The sequence below is a fragment of the Acomys russatus genome, chromosome 8 (genome assembly GCF_903995435.1).
Source record: "Acomys russatus chromosome 8, mAcoRus1.1, whole genome shotgun sequence".
NCBI classification, from domain to species: Eukaryota; Metazoa; Chordata; class Mammalia; order Rodentia; family Muridae; genus Acomys; species Acomys russatus.
Window position 1 is genome coordinate 66295610 of NC_067144.1, and position 20363 is coordinate 66315972.

Genomic DNA, 20363 nt, shown 5'->3' on the forward strand with positions numbered 1-20363 from the left:
TTTGTTTTGTTTTTTTTACCCATTCTTCAACTGAGGGACATCTAGGTTGACTCCAGATTCTGGCTATTATGAATAAGGCTGCTATGAACATACTTGAGCAAATGTCCTTGATGTGTGGTGGAGCAACTTTTGGGTATATGCCCAGGAGTGGTATAGCTGTATCTTGAGGTAGCACTATTCCTAATATTCTGAGAACGCGCCAGATTCATTTCCTAAGTGGTTTTACAAGTTTGCACTCCCACCAGCACATCCTTGCCAACATGAGCTGTCACTTGAGTTTTTGATCTTAGCCATGCTGATGTATGTCAGTTAGAATCTCAGAGTGGCTTTGATTTGCATTTCCCTGATGACTAACTTGATCACTTCCCCTTGGTGGGGAGGCCTGGCGGCACACAGAGGAAGGGGAAGCTGGCTATCCGGATGAGACCTGATAGGCTGTGGTCATATGGTGGGGGAAGAGGTCCCCTTCTGCCAAAGGTCTAGGGGAGGGGGATAGGTGAAAGAGAAAGTGTTGGGGGGGTGGGTGTGGAGGATCAGGAAGATACAAGCGAGGGGATAACAATCAGGATGTAATCTGAATAAATTATAATTTAAAAAAAAGAAGAGACTCGTTGGGTGTCACTACAGAGGAGACTTAAAACCTTGCCAAGTGAGGATCAAACAACACCAGCTGTTACTGTCAGTTCTCCCTGCAAACCCTGAGAATGAGGTCCCACCACTGCATCTGACTCCATAGCAGGCAAGGACCATTTTCCTACATATGGTCTTGTTTGGTTCTTGCAATAACTATAGAAGCTAACTGTTCTGTCTCCACTTTATATGTGAGAAACCTGAGATCAAAGTTTTGTCTAAATCAATTTGCTGATCTCTCTCTTAGTACTTTTTATGAAGCCCATGGGCCATTTAAATTAGTTTTTTATTTTATTCTATTTTATTAAAGACAGGGTTTCTCTGTGTAGCCTTGACTGTTCTGGACTCACTTTGAAGACCAGGCTGGCCTTGAACTCACAGCAATCTACCTGCTTCTGCCTCCCAAGTGCTGGGATAAAAGAAGTGCGCCACCACACCCGGCTAAATTAGTTTGATAAACTGAGATTTGTTTTGCTTCAAGGTTGGCAAGGCTAGTGTGATGTAGTCCTAGAACTGCCTTGTAGAACTTGCTGGGGCTTTCTGATATCCTTTGCACATTCCTTGGTAATTTATAAAGTGTAGCTATAAAGTATCTATTGGGTAGATACTTAATAACCAATCTGACCCCCGAGATTTTTTATGTTGCTTTGCCAAGAATGTAGACATGTTTGAACATGCAATTCGTGGTGCTTCTATTTTCACAGAAGCCAAAAAAAGCCCCGGGCAAGAATAGCAATGACAAACCTTTCTCTTGACATCTCTATTGATGCAAACTTCTGGGTCAGAGACCTCAGTGCAAGGTAGAATTAAATGAACACTGCTCTATAATGTTCATTTCTAGGAGAGTAGGTGGGAGGTTCATTTCACATTCCTTTCTTGGGACTAAGTTTCAAATCCCTTGTGGGTATCAGGAGCAATATCTGGTACAACAGGTTCGTATTATATAGTTAGGGAAAAAAGGCACATTCTGTGTCCACCACTTCAAGAGTGATTGGAAGTTTCTCTTCTTTCTTTCTTTCTCTTTTCTTTTCTTTTCTGAGACAGAGTTTCTCTGGACTCGCTTTTGTAGACCAGGCTGGCCTTAAACTCACAGTGACCCACTTGCCTCTGCCTCCTGAGTGCTGGGATTAAAGGTGGGAAGTTACTTCTCTTTAGAAAAGACTAGTTTTCTATTTGGAAAGGTGTTGGCAGACCTCAGTCTTTTCTCTATTAAAAAAAAGATGATGACATTCTTTTACTGTCCAGTGCAAAACCCAAGTCCATCTTACAGCCCCAGAAGAGGAGTTACGTTTTAGTCACGATGGCTTGTCTCCAAGCTTACTCTCTCTCAGCCTCACTCTCTCAGCTGGCACTCATCTCACGCTGTGGTAGGAATGAGGAATGCTAAAGAGGAGCCCTAATGAAGTACTTGGAAAAAGTTGCTCAGAGAAAATAATCTTCCTTGGTTGAAAAAAAAATATTTAAGATCAAGTGATTTATTTCTAAATGTGTAAAGCAAAACCAAAGATGCATGCCTCTTGATTCCGAGTTACAGACAGGGCCTTGGATGTTCTCTTCATCAGGCTAAGGTACTGGAAAACAATGATCTTAAATAGTAAATAAATAAATCGAGCAATAGCTTCAAAGCCTTCTAAAGCCCTCTCACTGATGACAGTGACAGGTGTCTCCCTGGTACACACTGAACTTGTCTTTTCTCAGACAGAGTCCTGTAAGTCCAGAATCTGATATCACTTCTGCAAATGGACAATTTCACAGTTTCACTTGAGTATCATAACATACAGTTATCCGGGGAGCCTCTCCAGAAACTTCTTTTAGTGTTTGCCTCAGTGTATCATCTGACATCTGGGAAGTGAAGATGTTGAAAGATGAAGGGAGCCCAGCATCCCCGATTCTGCCACCATGACATCTTCAGTACTGTCTTGGAATTATGGTCAGGAGAGGACGTGGCGGGGCTGAAAACGGCCAGTAGCTCTTGTCTCTCTCTTGCCCACACATTGATAAAAGTGTCTTAGACGTATCCTTTGGCTTTGGTGGCCATTCAGGGGGAAAAGCATGTGTGTGTGTGTGTGTGTGTGTGTGTGTGTGTGTGTGTGTGTGTGAGAGAGAGAGAGAGAGAGAGAGAGAGAGTTGGAGCTTTGTTTGTTGAGACAGGGTTTCTCTATGTAGCCCTGGCTGCCTTGGCTTTGTAGATCAGCCTGATCTCGAATTCACAGAGATTCGCTTGCCTCTGCCTCTCTTAGTGCTGGAATTACAGGCATGAGCCACTGTGCCTGATGAGTTTTGGAGCTTTTCAAAAGTAAATTTTTGAAAGTCCAGTCAGTAGATGTTAGGATATACCTTGTGGGAAAAGTCTGAGAATTCTTGAATTACAATGTTCTTTTACAGTCTCCGGATCTACGGGGAGGACATAAACGCGTTTTACTCCAAGCTGTATATCGTGTAAATTGCACAGTGTAAATCCCAGCATTTGCTAAGATTGTATTCTATGCCTTGTAGAAGTGTCAGTTACAATAATATTTTTTTTCAAGTCCTTAGAGACCTAAAATAGTAAAAGTTGAATGGTCATAACTGAACGTACTTCAGATCTTCCTTGCTTCAGTCTGGACTAGTTTTCTCCTCTTAATTTCAGCGGAATATGCTTTTTAATTTTGAGAAACATTAAAATGCAGTGTAACCTCTAGTCTCCCGCCCGCCCCCCCCCCCCCCCAAATAGGCAATCCTGAGAATCAAGGAATAAATACAAACTCTGCTCAACCACTACAGAATGCTTGGCTTCCTAAATATATCTTCTGTGTGGGAAGCTGGGGTCGGAGAATTCAGTTCTGGCAGTTTTGAAGTGAACAGGGCCAGCAGTTTCTGAAGTAGCCAAGCAGAAAACGGAAACGCTTAAGCCGGCTTTGTCCCTTGCTGAGGGGGTGCTTGGCAGGGCGCTTTCTCACAGGCTCATTTCCAAAGGACCGAATACACTTCTGGAGGCCGTGAGCCGATGGCTGAGTTGGCGCAGTGTGCTTCAAGCCGCATTCTTGGAATAGGAGCCTGTGGTTTGGTTTCTCTCTTACTTCATCGTGTTAAATTAGTCCTGGTGATTGGGCTGGGTACCAGAGGCTGCTGGACTCTGCGGTGTAATTTAAAACCTTCGCAAGCTCCATCCTCTCAGGAAAGGGGGTGAAGAGGAAGTCACTGCTTTGGGCTCTGACCTCATCCAAGCCTCTCTCTGGGCCTTGGGAAACTGTGTTTCAAAGTTGGCTTGAAGTGAGGCTGTGAGAACATCTTTATTTACCCCTCTCAAGCTCCAGTAAGACACGCGGAATGAGACTGAAGGGCAAGCAGTTGCTGTGAAAACACAGAATCTATGTTCTAGAATCTGAAACCATTGCTTTGGGCGCGGGAGGCAGAACCCAGAGCCTCACGAAAGCTAGGCAAGGGCTCTGCTACTGGCTGCTCTAGGATCCTGGGAATATCCTTACCTTTTCATTGTTCAATGTTTTGGGCTTCCGTCTTTTTGGAATCAGCCTCGTTCCTTTGACAAGAGTGTGGACTAAGAGCATCCAAGTGTAGGAAGTGTAGCGTGGTAGTGAGAAGACAGCAAGGGCAGTGTCTCCTGATGTCAGAAGAAAACACAAATGTGAGGTTGTTTGCTGCTTCCCTACATACAGTGTTGGGATTTTTAGTGGAAATATCTCTAATGGTAGTCGTTAAAATCAAGTGTTGGGAATAAAAAAAAAACATATTTATTGTTTTGTTTTATCTTAATAGTCTTATTTCTAGGATTCTACTCAAGTTTGCCTAGCAAACCGGGGTGTCATTGCCTACCTGCCACTAGGCAGGGCCCTACCCAGGATTATAAAAGGACAAACCCACCTACCTCTCTTCCTCTCTGCGTCACTTCCTCTCTCTTGCTCTCTCCTTTCTCCCACCTCCACTCTCTTACCCTTCTTTTCTCTCTCTCTTTTTTTGTTTCTCTCCCTCCCCCCCTCTCTGTCTCTGTCTCTCTTTCTCTCTGCTCCTCCTTTCCTTCTCTCCTCATGCTCATAGAATAACCCTCTCAATATCATATCTGTGGTGTGGCACATAGTTCATATTTTATATTTCATTAGAATTTAAACTTCATGATGTAAGCAGTTTGGTGGTGAATTCAGTGAGTAGCTGGGGGTTGCTTTCAGTCTGTTGGTTCTCTGTCCTTCAAGTACCCAGATTCCAGGTGTGCACCATACCTTGAAGAAACTGTTAATTTTACTCCCAGAAGTTAATGGTTTCTCCAGCTATACCAAGGAATTCTCATAGAATATATATATATATATACATGTATATATATATATACATATATATATATTAGTTTTTAATTTGACTATGTCTTAAGTGGGCTCACAAACCAATTAAAACATAGTGTCTGGGTTTAAATGTTTCATTACTTGAGCCTACTGGCAGTTCTGTTTTTTGCTTTTGTTTTCTACATTTCATATATTTATTTATTTTTAAACATGCTCTGGCAAGTCTTCACAAAAATCCCCTTTCTGGCTGGCTTTTCTCCAGTGCATGCTGGCACGCTGCTAATGATATGTGAACTGCCTGGATCAGCAATGCCGACTACAGCTTCTCGTTCTGTAGTATTTCCCATGTGCTATGTTCAATATCCTTGCCACTGTAGTGAGGACACCAGTTTTGGCCAACACGACGTAATATTCTATTTCAGAGATCCCCGGAGCTGGGCATTTGGCAAGGAAGAGTAATTCTCCCTTTCTCCATCTGCTTGTCTCCAGACTCATACATTTTCCAGTTTTCCTAGCAAGCTGGAACTTGGAATTGATCAACACCAAAGACTTTTTCATCCTTCCCCCCCCCCCCCCCCAAGACACCATGTTTCTGCCTTGGTGTGTGATGGCCCTCAACCAAGAGCTGGTAGCTCTGTTTTTAAACTGTAAATAATGTTTGGATGTGATGTGCTTGGGTGGTAGGAATGTATTTTCTCAGGTGGAATCTTAGTTTAGTGAACACTGCCAGTCACATCACCTCCTCTTTTGAGGAGCTCTAAGACGGCCAGAGAGAGCTGCCATCGCGAGAACATAACGGCAGTGCACACCTAAGATAGTATCAGAGTGCCTGGAGGTGGAGTTCGGTTGGTACCTTGCTTGCATAGCAATACCCAGAGTCAGTCTCTAGCGTGGCATCACCAGGCGTGGTGGCACATGGAGGTAGAGGCAGGAAGACCAGAGATGCAGGAATAAATAACCTCAGCTACATAGCCAGTTCATGGCCAAGTTGATGATGTGAGGACCTGTTTGAAATCACATGGCAAATATGTATTAGGATGTACAGAGTAGCACATCACTATCCCAAAGTGCATTTGTTATGAAACCTCAGTGTTTTTAATACTTTTATTGCCTGGAATTTTTTCTGGGATGCAAACCCCTAGGCACAGAAACAAATTCTTCAATAAATTTTCTGAGCTGGGACACATGTCCAGTGTCTTCAAATGACAATCGATGCTGCTGACCAGGAAATGTGCTAGTTTGTCCAGCAACCCTTGTGGTTAGCAGGGAGTTGGTTTGACATTTTAAGGTAGAAGAGAAACTTGAGGTTTGCCAGCAATGGGGTAGGGGAAGACAAAAGCTGAGTACAGATGAAGTGAGCCTCAGCCAACAGATCCTGGAAGGAAAGCATCTTAGATGGGCCTAGGGAAACAGAAAAACTGCCTTCACATCAACAGGTATTATGGCTTAAAAAACAGGTAAAACAAAATTTGCCATCTTAGTCACTTCCAAGTGTACAGTTCAGCTGCCTAACTAATCCCACATGCCCTTAGTGCTATGATCACACTGCTTAGGTGAAAGGTGTCCTTTCAAACAGCTTTGAGCCGGGCGTGGTGGTGCACGCCTTTAATCCCAGCACTTGGGAGGCAGAGGCAGGTGGATCGCTGTGAGTTCGCGGCCAGCCTGGTCTACAAAGCCAGTGCAGGACAGCCAAGGCTACTCAGAGAAACCCTGTCTTGAAAGAACACAAACAAAAATAAAGCCCATAATATCAAACAGCTTCGAAAGCTGACATTGACTGTATGTATGTATGTATGTATGTATGTATGTATGTATGTATGCATGCATGTGTATGTGTGTATTTCATCATGGCACTTTCATGATTTGTTTTGATTATATTCACCTCTCCAATACTCTCACCTGTCCCTTCCCATCTCTCCCTCAAGTTTCTTTCTTAATGATAAACTATCTTAAATATCTACAACTATGAGATGTCAGCTGGCCAGATAGACTGGTGCACATCTGTAATTCCAGCTGCTTGCAGGGCTGAAGCTTAAGGAGACAGGTTTAAGGATCACCTGGACTACATAGTGAATTCAGTGCGAGTCTGTGCAATTCAGCAAGATCCTGTCCAAAAGCGTGAACTCAGGACCTCTGGAAGAGCACATAGTGCTCTCAACAGCTGAGTCATCACTCCAACCCCGGGTTTTGTAATTTTATGATTATGGGTGTTTTGCTTGTGTGTGTGTGTTTGTGCAACACATGCATGCAGTGCCCTCAGAAGCCAGAAGATGTCAGATCACCTGGACCCAGAGTTGCAGACTATTCCAAGCTGCCATGTGGATGCTGGGAATTCAATCCTACCCTCTAGAAGAGGTGCTGTTGTTCTTAAGTGATGACCCATCCCTCCGGCCTCTGTGCCTCTGTTTTTATTTGCACTATAGCGTGCTACTACTGCACTTTGCCCTGCTGGTATCACCTTTACTCTCTCAGGGACGCAGAGCCTTTTTTGCAAGACCTTAGATTCCTTTGGCTATGATGCTAAGTAGCTGCTGGATTTGCAGTTCAGGTACTCGCAGGTGGCAGGTGCTGAGATGGATCTTGCTTGAACTGAGGGTGGCTTATGCTCAGCTGTGTTTACTAGGACAGGAGGATAAAATGTGCGATCTTATGGCTGCCAGTAGGCAGAGCCTTTAACAGGGTGCAGATGATTTAGCAGCTTGGCTCTGGAGCCCGGGGTATGTTGCTTTCATTCCACTGACTGTTAGCCTTGGTATCTGGCCAGCATAACAGGTGAAAATTGGTGAGTGGGCTGAGATTCTGGGACACAGACTGGAGGAGCCAGGAGTTCGGAGTTCCTTTGGCAAGGGCTTCATCTCCTAGGGTGAATTATATTGTTATACTGCTGTGCCCCAGTTTTCCATCTTTTCTTCTGTGTTAAAGAGGATCATGGTTACAGTTGGTTGATGCTGATGCTGAGAATGTGCTTATAGGGGTCCAGGGGAAAATGCTACACAGAGTGGTTAGTGTTAGATTCTAAGATGCTGAGAATGTGCTTATAGGGATCAGGGAAAGATGCTCCACAGAGTGGTTGGTGTTAAATTCTACATGAATTAAGTTACTAGAAAGAGTCACACAAATGTAATGCTTCAGAATTCTAAAACGTTGTATAATTGATTCTTACTATTAATAATATGCATTCATTGTGCATAGGAACAAATTTCAGTGTGACAAGTCAAGCATGCATATATCTATTTAGGACTTTACTTCCTTTGAGCGAGCAGGGTCCTTTTAGCAGTCAGACAGAGCATACACTTTAGTGAATTTCTGTTACTGAGTAAATACAACATCCAAAGAAATCTGCATGTTTGAAGAATAGAGGAGCAAGTAGTAAGAAATCCATTAAGTCACAATGGTACCTAGTCAGATACACTATTTAGCTACATAGATTATAATGATGGATAAGACCAAAGAACCTGGTCAACAACAAACTTCCATGGTTCTCAGATTTTACATAGTTCTCCATAAGAAGTAGAGAGTGGTTTAAAGCTCTTTACAGTAGAATTGACTTCTATTCCAAACAGTAGTGTTTTATGTCACACATTGTTGATACAGAAAAAAAGAATAAAAACTCATGGAAAACTAGTAATTGGAAAGTAATTTCTGGAAGTAGGAACTGCCCTCATGTTATATTTAGAAAGGCTTACCACATGGAACTCTTTTCCTATTAGATGCAAAGGAAGAAGAACCTCAGCTCTAGTCTTTCTTCCAACTCATGTGCCACAAGAAGAGCTTAGGGTCTGATCTTCCTTAACAGTCTGTTAATTCTGCCAGCACCATCTCCAGCCCTGAATCCTGTCTCTGAGTTGAGCACACTTCTCAGAGGGAATGGCATCACTCTGATGGACTTGTGCCTCTGGACCGTGACATAGACCAAAAAAAAAAAAATGGAAATTAAAGCAGATTACTGGGGTATTTTCACTGATCTCTTCTAAAGCAGTTTACAATTTCCAAGGAGAAACACAAATTAATGGGAAACATATTTTTCATCCACACATGCAGGTAACTGACATATAGTAGGTCTCGGGACTCTGGTTCGGTGTGAGATGCCCGTGAAAGTCACAGGAAAGCTAATGTCAGCATGGCCATCTCACAGCTCTGTGTTTCCTGTGCCATGTTGATTGACAGGGCTGCCTTCTGATGCGATGGACTGATTGCTTCTCCTTGTTTGTGCAGCCTCTGCCACCTTGTCACGACTCCGTAGAATCCATGCAGGTGTTTAAACAGCACTGTCAAATAGCTGAAGAGTACCATGAGGTCAAAAAAGAGATCGCCTTGCTTGAGGAAAGGAAGTAAGTACCTTCCTGCTGAGTTTCCTCTATGGAGCAGAGACTGTGGTGGGTGGGGAGGGAGGAGGGTGGGAGGGACAAGCAGCAGACCTTCTGTAGATAAAGTCTTTTTACCTAGGAACTAGGGAAAAGAGCTGTGGGCATGCTTTCACTCAAAATCTATTTATTTTTTTAAATGAGAGATTTTTTTACTTAAAATTGTCACAAATTTAAATTGCCAAAATATCATCCAGGGCCATGCCGTATTTTCCATGGCCACACACAGAGGGCTCAGGACACTTTGGCTTGATTTTTAATTTATGTTTAAGCAGTAGAGGTGTCACCTTTAAGTGAAAACCCTTTCTAGGGGCTGGAGAGATGGCTCATCTGGCTCAGTGCTTAAGAGCACCATCTGCTCTTCCAGAGGTCCTGAGTTCAATTCCCAGCAACCACATGGTGGCTCACAGCCATCTATCATGAAATCTGGTTCCCTCTTCTGGTGTGCAGGTGTACACACAGGCACAACACTGTATATGTAATTTCCTTATTTTAAAAAAAATCCTTTTTAGATTTATGTAAATGTATTAATTGTCTAATTGCATTTTATAGTCCCAGTAAGTTTTTATCTTGATAACATTTGTAATTATGGGTCTGCTATGGAAAATTATACAATTAAATTAATTAGAGCATTTTAATTTTACTGATTCTTTGTTTCACAAAACCCACTTTAATTGCACTCGGTGCAGCCAGTATCTATCCTCAGTGACTCTAACATTTTATTCTTGAAAAGCCACAAGTTAGACACCTCTCTGGCTGTGTGTCCTTACAGACGTATCAGCAACATCTGTTGGTAGTGTTTATACCTCTGACTAAGGAGTGAGCCCATTACCACACAGCGGGAAAGGCACGTCTTACTCCTGTGTTCCCGAAGCCTTGTCCACTGTGTGCCCCTACACACTAAACAACATTGTTGCCAGGCTAGGAAACAGACCTTCAAAGCACGGCCCTTCTTTACCCTGCTATTTCTTCTTCACCTGCAGCTTATGAAGCAGCACAATATATTTATTACTTAATTTCTAAATGAAAGAATATAAAGCGTGTTTTGTTTTGAGACTTTTCAGGATGGTGATTGGATGCCTGTACGTTTGTAGATTGGGGCGGCAGGCTACCATATTAAACCAAACGAACTCAGCCTCCTACAAATTCCCTGCTTTGCTTTACTCCAAATATAACATTTGACTTAGACTTTTGGCCATAAGGGGTTAAAAACTGTTAAATCAGGGGAATTATTATTATTATTATTATTATTATTATTATTATTATTATTATTATTATTATTATTTTAATCCTAGGCTTTCTTTTGGGTTGTCAAGTCTGGATAAGCTATCCAAAATATTTAGATTGTATCTGTAAGCACAGTGTGACTTCTGAGAGTGACAATGTTTGGCTGAGGGAGGGCTTAGAGTCAGTAGCCTGTGACTGTATTTTCTGGGCTATATTTACTTGTGAATGTGCACCCGTGCACTGTAGTGGCATGATAAGGAACACCTCACCCAGGTAGCCTCATTTAATTGATAAATTCTTTAGATTGGATCTTCTGGAGGACTTTGTTATTTTTTTTTTTTTCTAACCTCAAACGTGGCATTTTTATGACAATGTAAAAAATCACCCGTTAAATTTATATGCTATAAAAATTTATATTTTTTCTGTGCTGCATTTTGAAATATGACAGGATAATGACATAAGAATGACTGATGTTTGGTCTCTGAGACTTGTCCTTGTGTTGCGTTGAGAAAAATGATAACTTGTGGGTACCACTGCAGCATCAAAATAAGAAAGGGCTAAGTTGACTTTAGGAAAGAAGCAGCTAGCTGACTGGGAAGAAACTTTATACAACCTTCCAGGACCACAAAGATGTGAGATACACACACACACACACACACACACACACACACACACACACACACACACACACACACCTCACCTCTCTCACACCCCCAGGTGACTCATAAGGTCAAGTGTGTTTCTGCAGAAGTCATCCTATTTCATCAAATGTATCCTAGTTCTCAAATCAATTGGCTACTTGTAGGGCAAGGACAGATTATTTTACCATATCTTTTCTCTTTCATATAGTTTCTGAAGTTCCATTTCTTTATTCCCAGTTATTCTATCTGGGTTTAAGATTTTCTGCTTCAAATCTTGGTTGGTAAAATAGAACTGTTTTCTTTTCTTTTCTTTTTAATTTCCTTTTCTTTAAAATTAACAGCAGCTTCTGCTTCTTCCCCTGCTTCCTTGCCCCTTCTCTCTCTGGAAACAGAGTCTCATGCATCCCAGGCTGGGGTCAAACTTACCCAAGGATGACCCCAAACTCCTGATGATCCCGCTTTGCCCACCTAAGGTTGAGATCATAGGCCTGTGCTGCTACACCTGTTTTATGAAGTGCTATGTGTCAAACCCAGAACATTCTGCATGGTAGGCAAGCACTCTCCCAACTGAGATACACTCCCAGTCCCAGCAGCCAGATCTGGCCTGGATTTCACAAACTAGGATCCTCTACAGAACTTTGTACCTGGACCCTGCCTCACTGCATTGGCCTATTACCTTCCTGGGTCAGAGCTGGATTCTGTTTGTGTCTGTTCCACATGCAGCAGTTCCTTAGGGAAGACCGATCCCATCTCTTTACCCACGTTGATCTGACCTTTTCTTTTTAAAAATTAATTAATTTAGCCGGGCGTGGTGGCGCATGCCTTTAATCCCAGCACTCGGGAGGTAGAGGCAGGCAGATTGCTGTGAGTTCCAGGCCAGCCTGGTCTACAAAGTGAGTCCAGGACAACCAAGGCTACACAGAGAGACCCTGTCTTGAAAAGCGCTTCCCAAAAATAATTTGCTTATTCACTATATAGGCCCCTCTCCCTTCTCCCCCTGGTCTCACACTCCCTCTTCTTCTCCTATGTCTCCTCCCTTACTCCCCAAAAAAGCGGAGCCCCCAGCATCCCAGTTCTGAACATCTATGCCCCAAATACAAGAGCACCAACATTTGTAAACAAAACAAAACAAAACAAAACTTTATTAAAGCTTAAATGACACACTGATCCTCACACAATAATAGTGGGCCACTTCAACACCCTGCTCTCACCAATGGACAGATCACTGAGATAGAAACTAAGTAGAGAAATAATGAAACTAACAGATGTCATGAATCAAATGGACCTAATAGTTATCCACAGATCTTTTCTTTAGCAATGGAAGATAGGCCAATGTGTCAGTAGTCACGTTTAAATTTATTCTTTCCTTATGACTTTACATCATCGCTCTCACAGGCACATGCTTTTTTTTTTAGCATCTCTTTGTATCCTTATTATCCACCATGGAGCTGGTCATACAGGTCAAATACAAGTAAGGCTGATCTAAGGTGGCCCATTATAGGTTGCAATAATGCCCTCTGCAGACACATATTCTGTTTGTATTGCTGATGCCAGTAAGGGTTACTAAAATCAACTGTTAAATCACCAAGTGTGGTATGGAATCCATCCTCTCGGGGTGGTTAGAAGTATTATTTTTCATTATGCCTCTGTAGTGAACCAGTAATTCATTTGATAACAAACCTTTCTTTGTTTTCAAGCAAGATAAATCAGGCAAGTAGATTTGACCCGAGCCGTTAGCATTCCTTTGGCAAGTGGCTCCAAGCAAGTGAGACACAAACATTCTGAAGTATTTTAAAAGAGGTTTTCTGCACTAGAATTGCTGGAGCACAGCCCAACGTTTGAACTTGAGACTGCGCTTTTCTTGTCTCTCCAGAGGAGGTCTCCCTGGGCCAGGTTTGGGAGAATTTCCAGCCACAGAAGAGTCAGTAGAAGTGTTCCTGGTTGTTGCTGTTGGGTAGATCAAGATAGTCAAACCTTCTCATCAAGAGATAAATCCCATTTATTGATACTTATTTCTGGCTTATGACTAATTATGTAGAGAGCATGTTCTGCCTTTAGTTGGACTATCTAGGCCTGTTTGCCTGGGATTATAGTCCTTATAATTGCATACATTGTAGCGTGTTGTGTCTTTTTGATACATTTTACAAGAATTCTCATTCCACACACATAGCTGTACATCGTATAGCTTTAGAAATCTAGCATCAGCTGCCAGACAGCAATGATCTAGAATATACGATTAAATTACAACCAGCTGTAAAGGTTGCTGAGTTTCAGACATAATTATATTTTTGTCTGACAGAGAAAACATTTTTCCAGTTGCTTGGGAGACTGACAATGTCAGAAAAGGGTAGAGTTACAAAAGATTTAAAGATACTTCTTACTGAAATTTCCTGTTTGATAGGTCAGGACTCTGCAGTGTTTTCAGTGTCGTATAGCTGCAGTCATGGTTGTAGATTATTTTTATCAGCAAGAAAGAAATCTTGTAGTTTTGAGCAGTCCCTTTTATTGTCCTCTTATCTTAGGTATTTTAGCAAACAAACCTATATCCTGTCTCTGCCAGCTTGCTGCTGGGCATTTTAAAAAAATTAATGTAATTGTGTAAGATGTTTTTGATGTGGCTCCCAGACTGTCATAGCATTATGTTTCAAGGTTCGTCCGTGCCTCACACACCAGTGCTTCTTGCTTTTTGTTTGCGGATAATGTCCTATTGTATACATCGGATTTGCCTCTCACTGGAGAATGTGCATTTGGGTTGTTTGCACTGGTTAGTATTTTGAATGATGTCGCTATGAACATTTGTGAAAAGTTCTCATCGTGCGTCTCCTTGCCAGCGCCCGCCCCACCCTTCTGATGAGCAGTCATGGCGCATGGGAATGATGTGTCATTGTGGTTTTGATTTACATTTCCCTCATGGCAATGATGTTGCACAACTTTGTGTGCACTTCTGGGCCCTTTCTATATTTTCTTGGAGAAATTTTTATTTAAAAGTGTTGCCCAGTTTTAAGAAGGGTCTCTTTTTGTTTTTGGGCAAAAGGATCATATATACCATTACTGGGTTTGAGTAAAGCCTTAGAAGGGCATTTTGTATTGAGAAGCCTCAAACACCATAATCCTCATGTCTTATTGAGATAGGATGGAGAGCAATGGCTTAGCCATGCTATGTACTGCAGTGTACAATGTAAATCAAACATTGCAGGGAACATTGTAAGCCTTTACTGACTGCAAAAATGGCCCCTTTTTGTTTGCTTTTTGTCATGGTATTTAACTCATTCAGATATTGTCAACAGAAAATTTGTATGTTTAAATAGAAACATTTGTTGCCTTAGGTTATTTTCAAAGACATGCTTTTAAGCTGAAGTTTGGGGATGGAGAGGTCACTGGCATAGCGTCAACAGGGAACAATCAGTTTTCTCTGCACTATTCCACTGGGGGGTGGGGGGGGTGAGGTTTTGAAAACAGTTCCTGTGGTGTGAACACACAGAGAACCAAACCTCTCTCTTATAGTCCAAGAACATGGGTCTTAAACATTTACACAGTCTAGAAATTGGGTTTTAATTGTCATAAAGAAACAATAAGAGGGGTATTTTGTAACTGTTTAAATGATCTAGTATTTATACTAATGAAGACACAGGAGGAGTAAACTGAGGTTAAAAACTTGCTAGCTCAGTGAGGTAACTTTATTTTCTGAACTATATACAAAATATCTATTTACAAGCCTGATTCTAAGACTAAACTACTAGCTCTTTAGAAATCTCTTTCTATCTCTATCTCTTACCTGGAGCTCCTTCTGAAAAGGCTCTTCTAAGCCAAAAAAAAAAAAAAAAAGAAAGAAAGAAAGAAAGAAAGATATACAGAGACATTATAGTCAAATTACACTCTTGACAGGCTGAACCATGTCCTCTTCATGGGATTCGGGTGGAAAACTCAAAGTAGGGATGGAACTGGTTCACCTTTATAGTGCTGTAGCTCACAAAGACCACCCAGCCGACTTTGCCTCAGGTGGTAGATTGAGCAAAGAGCTCTCCCAAGCAACTGGCCTTAAAATAGGCAGGAACTTTCCATTCTTCAGCGTTCTTATCTATAAAGGCTTTTAGAGACACATCCAAACTGCACCTGACAAATATAATAATCTACTTCAGCTTTTAGTTTGCTAACAATTCGGCTTTCTATATACAATAATCGAATTCCTGTAAACAGCTTCTTGATTGTAGTGAAGAAGAGATTATTATTAACATTGTCCAGTACAGAGAGATGGGACGAGGCTGTCTCCACCTTTTCCATGCAGTGATAAAACCAGCGAGTCTGTGGATGGTCATTGCTACAAATCAAAGGACAGACAGACAGCATCAGGGGACTAACAGAAGTCAGACAAGGAGCCAGGACATTAGCCATCAATAGAAGCTACATCCCCAACTACGCAGTGGCAGCAGAGCTAAGTGCTTTGTTGCTTTAGTTATGTGACATAGGCAGTGTAAGTGAGGGCAGCCAGCCAGGCCAGAGATGAACGATGGTTGACCAATTTGTAGCAGTTCTCTCTCTTTTCCAACCCATGTAGGTGTTCTGCTCATTAATTTCTTTAAGATAGTTACAAGAGAACTTTTGCTAATCAATATTTAATTATCGGCATCTTCTGCCTTAACTGTACTCTGGGACACAGAGAACTAAGCATTTAATCAGGACAGGCTTGATTTCTGCCACTTCTTATTAGCTGTGTGGCGGTTTTTTTTTTTTTTTAATTAAATGGAGCACTTTGAGTTAGACTTCTTTTAAGATATAAATGATCTTTCCCTGAAGTACACTTTCCTTCAATTAGTCATTTGTCGAGTATTTATTGGGGGCCTATTCTATTTTAAACATTTTGGAAGATCCAGAGATCAGTGGGAACCTAAGAACTTAGTGTGTGTGCTTGTGTGCTTTCCACACCCTCCCCTTCCATCCTGCTGGGTGCTTCTTTTATGATGCTCAGTTTTGCTCAGTGGATACCAAATTTAGTGACTAAGGGACTCTGTCAGGCATAGGAAGAAAATACTAGAATTTCTATTCTGATTTAATTTTTGCTTCTTTCAGAGATAACTTTATTTCAATGGTTTCAAATGTACGGAAACTCCAATGCTCATGTGTCTTGTTCTGAATTTACTAGTTATTAAAATTTTCCCAAAATGTGCTTTGTTCTTCCTCAACAATGAGGGATTTTTTCTTTATTGTCTAATATTCCTCACGTTTGCATGTAACTTGTGTGTTTTGGGTTGGGTGGGCGATAGCACAGACATGGTGTTGCTCCTTACAGGCACATGCTACCCCTTTGTCTCCTCAGCAGTGGCGACAGCGCTGTTGTCTTGCTTGAAGCAATCACCATGGCCTCCCCACTCCTCTACCCTTTGCAGATCCTCAGATTTTTGTAGAATCTACTTTGTGAACATGTGAATGTATTGTTCCTCATCAGATTTTCTTTCACTCACTTGTTTTAGCATCCAGTATTATCTCATTACATAGCCATATTTGGGTATGCTTTATATTATACAGAATACATTAACACACATATAATTCATGAGTTAGTCTGGATTTGTCCAAAGTGTGATATATCATATTTCTATATATATTAGGGTCTCTCTGTATAACCTAGGCTAGCCACAGGGTCCTACCTCAGGCTGCCAAGGGCTAGGATTATAGGCATGCACCCATCACACTTAATTTTTAACTAACAGTCTTAAATGCTCAAATGGCTCAGACCTAAGTGAACAAGACAGTCATGTCTTTTTCTATTTATGGATTATTGGAACATTACAGATAGGGTTTGTGATCAGAAAAGGTTCCTAGCTCCAGTAGCCCTGGACTTATTTTCAATATAAATGTGAAGATGAATATTTTATACCATTTCTTCTGTTCATCTCATGTAGTATCAGGTCAGTGTAAGAAGAAAGAGAGAGGCTTTTAGGAATGGAATCCTTCCTGTGCGGGGTTCTGTATCATGATCCAATCAAGCACACTGGATGCTGGGCCATCAGGGCATGTTTTTTGTCCAACTTCTTAAAGAGAATGGCATTTATTTATTTATTTATTTATTTATTTATTTTTGACATAGCATGCATGTTGTGTCAGCATTGTAAGTTATCTAGAGCTAAATATACAGGAGGGTGTGTGTGTGTGTGTGTGTGTGTGGTGTGTGTGTGTGTGGTGTGTGTGTGTGTGTGTATGTGTGTGTGTGTATGTGTATGTGTGTGTATGTGTGTGTGTATATGTATGTGTGTGTATGTGTGTGTGTGTATGTGTGTGTATGTATGTGTGTATGTGTGTGTGTATGTGTGTGTGTGTATGTATGTGTGTATGTGTGTGTGTGTGTGTGTGTGCTCTTTATATAGAAATACTAAGTCATTTTATTTGAGCATCATCAGATCCATGGGGGTCCTGGATCCACTGCCTGATGGGTCCCAAGGGACAACTGTGTGTGTGTGTGAATACTAGAGAAACACATGGCAAACAGTGCCCTCAGGAGCAGACCTGTGGCCCTGAGCTCATGGCTAGGAAGAGCTCTGCCACCGAACTCTAGCTTAACCCTCGTGAAGATCTGTGAAACTGAGACAGAAGAGACAAAAGAAGCTAAACCCTGAGATTCAAGGACAAAGATTCAATAAAAGACAGAGTCGCTTTCCCCCCAGTGACAGTGGGCAGGGCCTCAGTGTATACTGCATTCGTAACTGAGTCTTTTCCTTCCTTTCTAAAGTAATACTTCCAGTAATTGTTGGACCTTGTCTCACACTGGTACTTGGTTTCTCGGAAATAGAAATCCATTGCTGTTTTGTCTTTTAAGCAGTCAGCACTTAATTTTTTGCACTTAAAACACACACACACACACACACACACACACACACACACACAGGCCAATGAGATGGCTGAGCAAGTAAAAGTACCTGCTATACAAGTGAGACCACCTTACATGGACCCCCCAGAGCACATAGTGGAAGGAGACAGCTGATTGCGCTCAGGCTGTGGCACGTGCGCATCTGGGCACGCGCACACGCACACACACACTCACACACACACACACACACACACACACACACACACACACTCAGAGTTTGAAACATTATTGTTTTGGATAATTGATCTATAGGTCTTTAGAATGCATCCCGTGTTTTGGACATGTCTACTGGAGGTGCTAAGTTAAAGGTCCCCACACCTGTGGTTTTGTAGAAATTAAAATAAAAAAGATCCAAGTTAGACATTGTAGTTCACAACTATGCGTTTAGCACGTAGGAAGCTGAAACAGGAGAGCTGCTGCACATTTAAGGTCACCTGGGCTACATAGTGAGTACGCAACTTGGGTCTGCCGAGTAAGACCCTATCTCTTCCATGGTTGATGGGAGTGTAAACTAGTGCAGCCGCTATGGAAATCAGTGTGAAGGCTTTCCACAAAACTAAAATTAGAGCCAGCCTCTGACCTAGTTACGTCTCCTGGGCACATACCCAAAGGACTCCACATCTTGGTATAGACACACTTGCCTATCCGTGTTGATCTCCTTTTACAGTGGCAAGGAAAGAGCATCAGCCTAGATGTCCATCAGCAGATAAACAGATAATAAAACACACTACATGTACCGAGTAGGGGAGGACTACGGGGAGTAGCCCGTGAGAGTCAAAGCAAAGAGGCTTTAAGGGAAGTGTGCAGATAACAACAGAACAAAGTGTTCTGGGGTCAAAGGGCACAGTGGGGGAAAGAGGGTAGGGAGATGAGGGAAGAGGGAGATATTGAAGGAAATCTGTTTCTTTGTAAGCTAATAAATAAATAAATAAATAAAATACTTAAATGAAAAGGGGAAAGTACAGGTACGCCATTGGTGACCAGAGGGTAAACAGTGAGAAGAACAGTACAGACTGTTGCATGGGCTTGCAGTGATGTTTCTGCTTCTACTTGTCCTGTGCCCCGCATTTCAGGAAGGAGCTCATCGCCAAGCTGGACCAGGCAGAAAAGGAGAAGCTGGACGCCGCTCAGCTGGTTCGGGAATTTGAGGCTCTGACAGAGGAGAACCGGACACTGAAGATGGCCCAGTCTCAGTGTGTGGAGCAACTAGAAAAACTCAGAATCCAGTCTCAGAAGAGGCAGGGGTCCTCCTAACATCAAGGATGACATGCGAGCAGCCGAGGTTGCTGACTGCACTGCGCTGGCCAAACGGATGTGCATCTTAAAGGAACGGAGAGTAAATCTATCGCTTCTCTTTACTACCCACATGGCAAGTGCTTAGAATGAGTTTAGTGCTGCCTAGCTTGAGAGAGGGATACTTTATTTTAAGTGAGGTCATTAATGCAAAGCTATCACCATATATACTTTTAGAGATCAGAGTTCTTTTCCAAAGATATATGTATATATTTCTTAGTTAGAAAGATATGATCATCTTATACATTAGAGTAAAAAATAATAAAAATAGAATACTGACTGGCCCCCACTGAAAAATCATGAGCCATAAAACAAGCCAGTAGGATGTTCACTGTAGTTTCATATCTATGTGTTTTAAATTTTTGTGCCTTTTCATATTTCAAGTCTGCTCAACTACAAGCCATGGAAACGTCTCTGCACATAGCTGTGCTTGGTATTGTTAGATGTAACTCTTCAACGATGGATTGTCCTAAGAACAAATGGTTGCATAGCCAAAATGCTTTCTCATGAAAACCTTAGCAGACGTGTCCATGACCAATGCTAACAGGCACCAGTGCTGACTTGTCTGTAATAAAGAATGGAGGCTGGCTGTGCTTTCTCTATTCCATGCTAACACACAGTGAGTACCTTTGCCTTGGCTGTGTGTGTCTTTAGGATCTGGGCATGGGGAAAGTGGAAATCTATCACTCAGACAGTACGTTGTGGAATGTGTGTCAAATCAGTGAAAGGGCATAACTATGGCACTGTTCGTGACTTCAGGAGATGTGGTAGACCAGTAAAAAACTGACAGGGATGTAATGTGGGTTCAGAGTTAAAGTGACTTCCCTTCGTTGCAGCCACCACACTTTCCCACCCATCTTTGTTCTGTGTCCATTTCTAGTCACGTGACTTCTTTTTCATTAAACATGGATCAAAAGTGCAGCCCTGTGTCTTGCTTTGTTCTTAAACCAACTTTGTGCTGGGAGTTGCCCTGGCTAGAGGTTATTCTCAGCAGTATGTACTGAAAAAAGAAGTGAAGTCCTTTGTCAGGGGAAAACCTAGGCTTCTAATCTCAAACACTTTCTCAGAGTGCTAATAT

General features: G+C 42.0%; 1 protein-coding gene across 1 annotated transcript in view; it reads left to right on the forward strand.

Moving 5' to 3' along the window:
- Map3k7cl (MAP3K7 C-terminal like) overlaps window positions 1-19904 on the forward strand; it is a 39064-nt gene extending 19160 nt beyond the window's left edge. The window contains exons 4-5 of the mRNA XM_051150177.1: window positions 9117-9232; window positions 19066-19904. Coding sequence (XP_051006134.1) covers window positions 9117-9232; window positions 19066-19246 — 297 coding nt within the window. The 3' untranslated portion in view covers window positions 19247-19904. The remainder of the gene's footprint in view (window positions 1-9116; window positions 9233-19065) is intronic.
- Window positions 19905-20363: the final 459 nt, after the last annotated feature.